Consider the following 11,155-nt stretch of genomic DNA (forward strand, 5'->3'; position numbering starts at 1 on the left):
ACAGACGAGGCTCTGGCGACCCCAAGCTCCTCATGGAACTTGGGGGTGGAGAGGGAGGGATGGCCTGAAGGTTCAATGTGGCCATATAAATCGTTCCCGAGATGGTCGGGTTAGCACCTTAATGGTGCTGTGTTACCGGATCGTATCGGATCTGTATCCGACAAAGGACCATCACATCGATAACACTCCCCAAAGCCTTCGGGGAGTAACCTAATCGCTACAACAACAACAACAACATCAAACGCTTTTTCGAAGTCAACCGAAAGAATAGTTGCGTGATGACGGGCAGATAGTGCTTTGCACACGTAGTGGTCTATATGAAGTAGAGCGTCTGTACATCCTCTATTTGGCTTGAATGCTACTTGGGAAGAATCAACGAGATGTAGGGTTTCCGTAAACCATGATATACGATTAGGTACTATTCGTTCCAGAGTCTTTGAAAGGCAGGACAATAGTGAGATCGGTCGATATCCGCTAGTTGAGAGTTGGTTTTTATTAGGTTTAGGGATGGGAATTATTGTGGCTGTTTTCCAGCTTTGTGGAATTACACCGCAGTCAAAAATTTGATTGTAAAGTAATAATAGACGGGACTTGGCAAAAGGAGATGCCGACTTCATCATGGCATACGAGACACGGTCGAAACCTGGCGTTTTCCCATTAGCTTTTCCGAGACACATTGTTAACTCTGTGGTTGTTATTTGGGTTTCGATGGCCCTAGCTTTTGTGTGAACGTTGGTTATTGAGGAAAGATCGATTACTTGGCTTTTAGCTAATTGAAATTCGTTTGGGAAGTTGGAGTCAGAGGAGTAGTCGGACCATTCGGAGTCAAATATATTTGCAATGGTATTTGGATCAGTTGTGGTTATATTGTTGGTTTTCAACGCTATTGGGGGTTTCGCTGGTTTTTTGTTGTCGAGCATATTAATTTTGCTCCATATTGACGTGATGGAAGAGTTAGGGTTAATAGATTCGGTGAACTGCCTAAAGCTATTTTTCTTTTGAATTTTCATTTCTTTACGGAATTTTGCATTGCTTTTTTTGAAAAGAACTAGATTTTGAGTAGTGGGATTTTTTTTGAAATCGTACCAAGCTTTAATTTTTTTGGATCTTAGTTCTGCTAGGTCCCTGCTCCACCAGGCCACATTATGTCTTTTGGTATTTCGAGCTTGTGGGATAGATTGGTTTGCGGCTACTCGAATGGCTTTAGCGAAGTTTGCTGCATCGTGATTAGTCGCGGCTGTAGGAGTTCTAATTTCTAGCTCTAGGTCTACCAATCTTGCAAAGGTGTCCCAGTCAGCGAGATTTAGTAAGAATTTCGGAGGATATTTAGTTCTGCTTGGTCTATTTGTGTTAAAGTAAATTTTCAAGATGATTGGGAAGTGGTCGCTATTGTACAGATCGCCGATCGTTTGCCAGGAGATTATTGGAAGAAGGGAGGGTAAACAGAGTGAAATGTCTATATGTGTAAAAGTGGCGTGGGTGGAAAAGTGAGTTGCGCTACCATCATTCAAAACGCATAGGTTGCATTGTGTAATTGAATTTTCAACAAGTCTTCCTCGGTGATTGATCACACTAGATCCCCATAAGTTACTCCAACTGTTGAAGTATCCTAGAACAATGATAGGAGTATTAATAGCCGAAAAAATGTTTGTTAGGTCTCTGCTATTAAAGGTTTCATTTGGTGGTGTGTAGACGGACAAAATAGTGAACTTAATATTCATTTCAGCCTCGACGGCAACCGCCTGAAGTTGGGTGTTAATATTTATTCGTTTGTGAGGTATAAAGTCTTTGATTAGAATGCTACTACCTTGTTTTGACTGGGTGTTTGAGACGGCGTTAGTAAAGTAGCCTTTGTATCCTTTAGGGAGTATTGGAGTGAAATTATTGCTACAGTGGATTTCTTGGATTGCTATTATGTAGGGGTTGTAGTGTTTGAGAAGTATTTGAAGTTCTGAGTAGTTATTTATGAAACCTTTCATATTCCATTGAAGAATATTGAAGTCCATAAGTGCAGAAAAAAATTAACTATACGATTTTTGTAAACAAAGGTTTACAAAAACGATAGGATATATAGAGATGTAGGGGGTGTGTTTGCTGTTTAGAATACAGCTTTTTCTATGGATCTTCTTAGGAAGAGTCCATAGAGTCATCTATGTCTTTAGAAATATTGACAAAATAGTCATTGGTTTTTAGTAATTTTTGGGTCAATTGGGAAAATGGGGATATATTTGGAGATTGTAGGGATAAGGAAACTGGAGTTGTTAAATTGACCGAGCTGTGAGGCTCTGGGGTGGTGGAAATTGGGCTGGAGGATGAGGTAGATTTATTTGATTCTGTGGTGGTTATGTTGTTGTTTTCGGTTGTTTTTGTTGTGTTGGATGGAGGTTTTTCTACTTGGGTTGATATTGGTTTAGTAGTGTATATATTTTGTGACGGTGGTGGGTTAGTATTTGTTTCTGAAATGGATGAGGAGTTGGTTTTCTGGATAGGATTGGATGTTGTGTTGGTTTTTTGCAGAGGATGGGTTGTTGTGTTGGATTTTTTTGGAGGATTTGTTTTGGTCATGTTAGCGTATGAGGCTGCTTGTTGTTGGAAAGGGAGTCTTTCCTTGTACATTCGGCGTGCTTCTCCGATGCTGCACTTCTCTAGCGTTAATATTTTGAGAATCTCTTTGGCTTTGATATATTCGGGACACTTCCTATCTGATGATTGGTGGTCACTAGAGCAATTGGCGCAAAGGGTTCTTGTACATTTTTCCGGCGAATGGGGTGGGAGGTTGCACCCATTGCACATTGGGTCCTTTATACACCGTTTTTGGGTATGTCCAAGTAGTTGGCATTTTTTGCAACGCATGGGATTAGGTATATAAGGTTGTACTTTTACTTTATACCAGGCGATATCAACGGATTCTGGTAGACAGAAAAGATCAAATGTGAGGACCATTAGTCCGGTGATGGTGGGTTTGCCTTCAATTAGGCGCGAAAATTTATATACACCGGTGACATTTTGGCTTTTCATCTCGTTTACGATTTCATCTTCTGGCACGTGTTTCAAGCAAGGAGCGTATATTACACCCTTGACAGAGTTTAAACTGTCGTGAAGTTTTGCGTTGATTGGACATATATTTAGGAGGGTTTTAGCTTTTAAGAACTTTCCGGCGACTTTAGCATTGCGTGCTAGGATTAGGAGGTTTTGCCGTCCCTAATCTGCGAGATCGATTCTACTCCCGTGGAAATAGATTCAACCCACTTTTGAATCGCGAATGGGCTTAATTGTGAAAGACTGGTATTATTATCAGCAGATGATATTAGGATAAACTTGGGGTTATTGGTTGGGGTAGCTTTGTGGGGGAGTAGTGGAAAATCAAATTGTTTACTGTTTGTTTTTTTCTTTTTTACCGGATTATCATCGAGATCCGCCAAAGCGGAAAATCGATTTGGTGGCCTATCCGTAGCCCACGGCATGTTGGCAAAATAGCTATATAATTTTAATTTTGTTAAATTTGGTTACTCGAAATTATACACGTGCAAATCGTGTAAGAATGACACAACAAAAGAATTGAAAAGTAAATAGAATAGCGGTACTTAGCACAGTCTTGAACACTAATACACGTCTGATCGCTTTGAATGATAGTCGGCGACTGATGTATAATTATATGCGCGATAATTTAAATAAATAACTTAACTTTACAAGAGGGTATGAGTTTTGTATACGTATGCCCAGTAAAGGGCAGACAAAGGTGCTCAGAAGGGAGCTGACGCGAATTGCTCAGAAAGGAGCTGATTGCCCAGTAGGGGGCTAACGAAAGGTGTTCAGAAGGGAGCTGACGCGAACCGATCAGAAAGAGCTGCTATATTATATATACATAAAAGCTAGTAACAGTAAGTTATAGTTAGTTATTTAAAATATGTATACATATATACTAATTTAACTCAAATAAAATACACCTCTTTATTTTGAAAAGCGAGTCCGACGTATCAAAATTACTATAATGCTTGTTAAAATCCAGGCACAAACAACGAAGAGCTTCGTGCATTTCGAAATTCGACCTACATGTGCTCAAAAAAAGCGGATGGAAATGCCTTGATAGCCTCATGGGAACATTAAATTTGATCTCGCTAAGTAAAAACGGGCTATTCACCGCTCCACTCAATAATTTCACCATAAACAACACACCAAGCATTTCCCTGCGACTCTGGAGAGAAGGGAGGTTTATAAGCTTTACCCGACTGTTGTAAGAGTGAAGATAACAGCTGGAGTCTTAGCCTGGCAAGCGCAGGGCACGAGGACAGAACTCAGAAAACTCCATAGCACTACCACCGCGCTAAATGCCATTAGCACCCAGATAAATTGCGGTTTAAATCAATACCCCCAACATAGAACAGTACTCGTAGCGCTAGACCTATCAAAAGCTTTTGATACGGTCAACCATGGCTCGTTACTGCAAGACCTGGAAGGGTCTACCCTTCCCCCATTTCTCAAAAGGTGGACCGCAAATTATCTGGGTGGTCGGCAGGCATCGGTGCAATTCAGAAACGAAACATCAAAACAAAGGAGAATTAAACAAGGGGTGCCACAGGGTGGTGTCCTATCCCCGCTTTTGTTTAATTTCTACATATCTAAGCTACCTTCACCACCGGAAGGAGTCACAATCGTTTCCTACGCCGATGACTGCACAATAATGGCCACAGGCCCAGGCCCAAAGATCGATGCGCTATGCAATAAAATAAACGGCTACCTCCCTGATCTCTCCAGTTTTTTCGCCTCGCGAAACCTGGCATTATCTCCGACTAAATCTTCCGCGACCTTATTTACAACATGGACGTCCCAAATGTCGACCATTTTGAACATCCACGTCGATGGCACTACGCTACCGACTGTCCTACACCCCAAAATCTTGGGTGTGACGTTTGATCAGGATCTACATTTTGGTGAGCACGCAGCCGCAATTGTTCCGAGAATTCAGAGCCGTAACAAAATCCTCAAATCCCTCGCTGGCAGTACTTGGGGAAAAGATAAAGAAACGCTCATGACTACATACAAAGCAATTAGCCAGCCGATTACGTGCTACGCGTCACCCATATGGTCGCCAAGCCTAAAAATCACCCACTGGAAGAAACTACAGGCCTGCCAATACCCCAGCGGGTAAGGGGGTCAGAATATACCCGCGGTAGGTATGCCTGTCGTAAGAGGCGACTAAAATACCAGATTCAAGGGGTGTGTAGCGCAACCCTTCAGGTTGCCAGCGCAATATATAGCTTCTCCAAATCCAATTGTCAACCTCACCTATCCGCGGCGAATCCTGTTTCACTAACAGACGAGGCTCTGGCGACCCCAAGCTCCTCATGGATCTTGGGGGTGGGGAGGGAGGGGATGGCCTGAAGGTTTAATGTGGCCACATAAATCGTTCCCGAGATGGTCGGGCTAGCACCTTATTGGTGCTGTGGTACCGGAGCGTACCGGATCTGCATCCGGCAAAGGACCATCACATCGATAACACTCCCCAAAGCCTTCGGGGAGCAACCTTATCGCTACAACAACAACAACAACAGGCCTGCCAAAATACTGCTCTCAGAATCGCCACGGGCTGTCTTCTTATGTCCCCAGAACACCATCTGCATAATGAGGCGAGAATTCTCCCCATCAGGGAGAGAAATGAGATGCTGACCAAACAGTTCCTGTTGAATACCCAGAAAACTGAGCATCCCAACAGACATCTGATTGATGAACCAGCACCGCCTAGGGGCTTAAGGAGTCATCTCCGTACGTATTTTGAGGAAATACGGCACCTGAGGACCCAGCCGTATGAAGTGAAAAAACACAAGCAGGTCCTTGGTGAACTCCATAAACAGGCGTCGGACCTTTATGCCGGGAATTGCCCGGTGAATCCAGTACTTAACGAAAATTATCCAAAACTCGCGGAAGAGGAACGCATACTCCCCAGGGAAACGCGTGTCACTCTTGCTCAACTTCGTTCTGGATACTGTAACAGGTTAAACTCTTACCTATCCAGAATCAACCCCGACATACAAAATGTATGCCCCGCTTGCAATGTGTCCCCACATGACACCAACCATCTCTTCAATTGTAATGTGGAACCAACGCCTCTAACACCCCTTTCCTTATGGTCCACCCCTGTTGAAACTGCAAGTTTCCTTGGACTCCCGTTAGAGGATATTGATGACAATTTGTGATTGATCGCTACAACAACAACAACAACAACAACAACAGATTATGACCGTCCTAAAAAGATTCTTTTCCGGATGATGCAGCAAAATCATTTCTCAGGACCGGGGTCAGGAGACGGACCCGGATTGGATTCGATGCCTTCCCGGAGTAAGAGAGTATGGAGCAATCCTGCTGCAAGGAGCTGCTGGAAGGATGACAATTTGTTGGAGGGACGAAACAAATTAAATGGGGTCACACTGAAATGACAGTCCTCGGTCGGGAAAAATCCAGAGTCGCTCCGGTACATAGAACCGACTGCCTTGGGAAGCGCCTCGTCATATGTAATGTATGTTCGCATGGGATGTGTACCCACATGACACCAACCATATTTTAAATTTTAATGACGAACCAACGCCTCTAACACAAATCTCCATATGGTCCGTCCCTGTTGAAACTGTCTGTTTCTTTGGACTCCCGTTAGAGGACTTCGATGACAAGTCGTGTGTGGCCGTGCCCATTAAATGGCGCGAAGCACTGTTAATAGAACAACACTAATGTACTAGCCCAACTTTCTCGGAAACGATTAATATGAACACATTAAACTTTCTAGGTCAGCTGCCGTGAAGCGTGATAGGCTCGTCTACAAGAGTCCCAGGGTATAGTGTTTAGTATCAATTAGTTTTATACAGACGAAATAATCTTTATGTTCGGGAATCGCATATGAATATGATTATTTTAATCGCACAACAGACTCGATTATTATAAATTTGCTGTTACAAGTTTTACATGCAGTTATGAACATATACCATACATGTACATGCATATGTGACAAGTATCGCAGATTACTTAATTTCTTTAGTTCTAATCAGCTTCTATGCTCCAATGGCAATGATATTACAACTTCACCTAGAAGTCTAGACTCATTGGCATCGTTTGTCACGATTATTCGTTTATCGAGATCGTTGGTCAAAGAAACTATTTCGAAGCAAGTACTATCCTGAGTTATTTCTGAAGCTTCTAGTTGATGTGGTGATAATATTTGTTTAGTAACTTCAAGACTTTCAATTCGCAATGTCTCCAATAAATAGTATCCATTTTCGTCAATACGGTACGTAAATCGCTTGTGACCAGATGGTAATTTGAAGTCATGTTTCTTAATTAAATGTTCAGACAAATATTTACTATGTCTAAATAATTTTTCACAACAATGGCACATGTAAATAAAGGGAGTGTTCTCATGAACTTCTAAGATGTGCTAAAATATAAAAAAATATACAAATAAGTTTATATATATTTTTATAAAAAACCAGTTCATTACATATTTTAACTTACCCTTCTTAGCAAATTATATGTACGCACCGCATAATTACAACCGAATTGTTGACAGCGATGAACTTTATTACTATGAATGTGCTTCATATGTTTTTCCAGATCACATTTACGTACACAACGATGATCGCATTTCATACATTTGAATGGTTTATCCTTAAGGTGTCGATAGCGTATATGTGTGGCTAATGAACTTGAAGACGGACAGGACATATTGCAAAGACTACATTTGTAGCAGTTTACATGTTTTAAGAAATGTGAACGTAGTAACTTTTCCGTTGCAAAATACTTGAAGCACTGATCGCATTGAAATTTATGCGCTGTAAATAAAACCAATGTAAAATGTTTGGTGACCCATACATATCTGTGGCAATCCATAAGCGGCTAGTCATCATAACATAGCACATTTCTTAGAACCCATGTACTGCTAGGTTATCTCAAAAACAGTATGGGCGGACTTTTAACAGATTTTAGTTAATGAACCTAAATATCACATCCATCTTGTGCAGCTGTTTCCTATTCTGCAATCATCAGTTGGTTGCCACGGATATACATAATTTGGTTAGGAACATTGTATGGTACCCTCCCAGTAAAATTTAAATATATATAAACTTACTATTATTTTCCGGTTGTCTACGTAGGTGATCAAACAGTGTAGTTTTAGTACGAAAAATTTCACCACAATTGTGGCATGCCACGAACTTTCTATTTGAATGTGTCTGAATGTGCTCAATCAACCTATATCTATTATCCAATAGCTTACGACATATACTCCAATTGCATTGTACTTTTGGCCTGGTATCATTTGGTGATTTTTGAATTTCATACTCAAATGAGGCATGTTGTATAATGTGGTCCTGAAATTCAACGATTGATACGAATGTGCGCTGACAATCCATCCATTCACATAAAAAATCATTCTTTAGCTCGGGCAGTTTGCCTATCACCTTAGGTAGCGCACTACATTTAGGTATACTAGGATTTTGTTCACATTCATATTTTCCCCTTATTAAAAGCGCAGTATAGTATCCATGATAATATGCATGTCGTCTGATTTCCACAAAATCATTTGTTTCAAAAGAACATTCACTCCATGGGCATTTATGCATCTGATTTTCTTCTTGTTGGTATTCCTCTAAATGTTTTTCTATGTGACAATTGAGTTTCCAATCATCACCGAATAATGCGCTACATTCTTTCCAACGGCAAGGTACGGGCGGAAGCATCAATTTCACCTTTTTTCTAGAAGCCATTGCAGACTTTTTTTTAATTTTGAGTTACTCCTATGCTGTATCTTGGTTGAATTTATTTATTGCAATATATTATAATTTATAGCGGTGACTTCGAACTTTGCTTACAGAAAATGTCAAATTGAAAGTTCAATCATTTTGGGTCCGTTCCCCAACAGTGCGAGTTTCATCGGTGATAAGAACATTAAACCCTACAGGAATTGAGTGATAGGCACATATTTTCAACTATCGCATTAGCAAAAATTACTGACAATTAAATCACTAGTGATATGAAAATTATGTATCATATCGTTAGCTTAATGTGAAAATGTCCTAACTCACTTTTTTTGAAAAATTTTATTTTAATACATAAAAAAATATTCTAAATGTTCTAATACAGTTTTAAAACTGAATTCAAAATACATCGATCACAAGAAAAAATTATTTTAATTCTTAATTTTTACGTGCTGTTGTTCAACTGTTCAAAAATAATGTGCTAAATCAACCAGTCAATAATATCAATCTAAATTACTAGTCATTTCTTTGTGCGCGCATTTTATTTACTTGTTTAATTCATTAAGTCTAAAAGTACATGCTTTGTTGTTTTTGTTGTTGTTGTTGTTGTATTAACGATAAAGACACTCCCCGAAGGCTTTGGGCCGATGTTGATGGTCCTTGGCCGCATACATATAGATGCGGTACGTTCCGGTAACAAAGCACTATTAAGGTACTAGTCCGACCATCTCGGGAACGATTTATATGACCACATTAAACCTTCTAGGGCATCCCGTCCTCCCTACCTCCTAGTTCCATGAGGAACTTGGGGTCGCCAGAGCTTCGGCTGTCAATGAAACAGAATTCGCCACGGGTGTGTGAGGTTGGCAATTGGGTTTGAGAAGCTATATATTGCGCTGGGAACCTCTTGGGAGGGTTGCCTACGCAAACCCTTGAAATTGGATTCACCCAATTGAGACATACCTTTGGTGTTTGATAAATGCTTTGCGCTGACCATAATCTACTTCAATTCTTACATGTCGATAACTACATGCTTTGTTACAGACTAGTTAAAAATTGAAAACAATTCAAGCTTAAACTTATATAAGCTGTTATTAAAATTAAGAACACTACTGAATCGATTTGCTAGATGTATAGTCCTAGTTATAGGTTCATTCATAGCATAATTCGTTTTATTAGTTATTTAGATAAATAACCCTACAAGAAACGCTGATAGTTTTACTAATACACTCACACTTGTAATTGACAATGCTGATCCTGCGATGACGTAAACATTGACACTCAAATTTATGTATATTCCTTTGTTCGCTCACGCATGTCCGCATGTTCCCAACGACAGCCTATAATCATGAAAAAGGACTCAAACTGGGAAGGCTTCGGACACCTGGTACAGAACAAAAGAACATACAGCAGATACCATAATGCATGTGAGACAGATACATAATTCTCAACGGAATTTTATGTATGCGAGAACAGATTATCCGATTTAATCATGTTGTCACTACTGACTGTCATATGACAATCAAATGATTATCACGGTTGTTTTGTTATTTTTTAAATTCCGCCATTTTCAAACGACGAAAACCATATAAAAAATAAGTTTAAAAATGAAAAAGAGAGCATTTCAAAGCTCCATGCTAAAAGAAAAAAATCGAAAATAATATTAAAAAATACCAACAGCTGTCGGAATGTATGGGGCGCACTCAAAAAATTGATACGCGAAAAATAATAGTGGTTAGTGGTGATTCATTTTTAAATGTGTTTCCGCATGAGGAAAGCGCTCTTCTGTTGTTTTGTTATTTTCTGAATTTAAATTGAACATTTTGAACTCGAATTCTTATAAAACTATTTATTTTAAACAAATAAGAAACACATATGCTTTTATCACGTACAAAATTAATAACATAATGGAATAAAGTAAATAAAAAGCAAAAAGCATAGTTTCATTTTTGGCGGAATATAACAATGGTCATTTATGATAGTATAACAGTCAAAACTGATATCTACAGTAAACTATCATTTATGATACTTTTTGATAGTTAGATTGTCAGCACTGATCCAGGAAAAGGAATGAGAGTGAGCAGTACGGGTATATACTTAATCAGTAGGCCATGTTAGTGTATAAGAAGGAGACAAAAACTCACGCATACACAGTTGTTTACATCACATTTGCGCAAGTCCCCTTAAGTTTGTGATATAAAGTTTGTATGAGGCGCTGATCGTTAGGTTGACATTGCTGACAATCAGATAATAGTCATATGATAGTCAGTGTTATTGTAGGGAATCTATTATGCCGAAGATCACGCATTGAAATATATGGAATGAACAAATTAGATAAATGGGAGCAATTCGTGCTAACGTTTATTACATTATAGGAAAGCATGAATGAGATTCAAGTTGTTCTGTAATGCAAA

General features: G+C 39.6%; 1 protein-coding gene across 1 annotated transcript; it reads right to left on the bottom strand.

Annotated features, from left to right (window-relative positions):
• Positions 1-6,868: 6,868 nt before the first annotated feature.
• Hinfp (Histone H4 transcription factor) lies at positions 6,869-8,882 on the bottom strand. The gene is made up of 3 exons (XM_067778889.1): positions 8,114-8,882; positions 7,501-7,817; positions 6,869-7,423 (listed from the first exon to the last, which is right to left on the bottom strand). Exons 1-3 carry the CDS (start codon positions 8,748-8,750, stop codon positions 7,034-7,036), a joined length of 1,344 nt encoding a protein of 447 aa, XP_067634990.1. The 5' UTR covers positions 8,751-8,882; the 3' UTR covers positions 6,869-7,033.
• Between the last annotated feature and the right edge of the window lie 2,273 nt (positions 8,883-11,155).

The sequence above is a fragment of the Eurosta solidaginis genome, chromosome 4 (genome assembly GCF_040869045.1).
Source record: "Eurosta solidaginis isolate ZX-2024a chromosome 4, ASM4086904v1, whole genome shotgun sequence".
Taxonomy (NCBI): domain Eukaryota; kingdom Metazoa; phylum Arthropoda; class Insecta; order Diptera; family Tephritidae; genus Eurosta; species Eurosta solidaginis.

Bases quoted from the DNA above. Each gene is read 5' to 3' on its own strand.
- Hinfp (XM_067778889.1), bottom strand. From the start codon at position 8,750: ATGGCTTCTAGAAAAAAGGTGAAATTGATGCTTCCGCCCGTACCTTGC. The intron at 7,818-8,113 runs GTAAGTTTATAT...TTTTATTTACAG, and splicing joins TAGACAACCGGAAAATAATA to CGCATAAATTTCAATGCGAT. The intron at 7,424-7,500 runs GTAAGTTAAAAT...TTTATATTTTAG, and splicing joins CATATAATTTGCTAAGAAGG to CACATCTTAGAAGTTCATGA.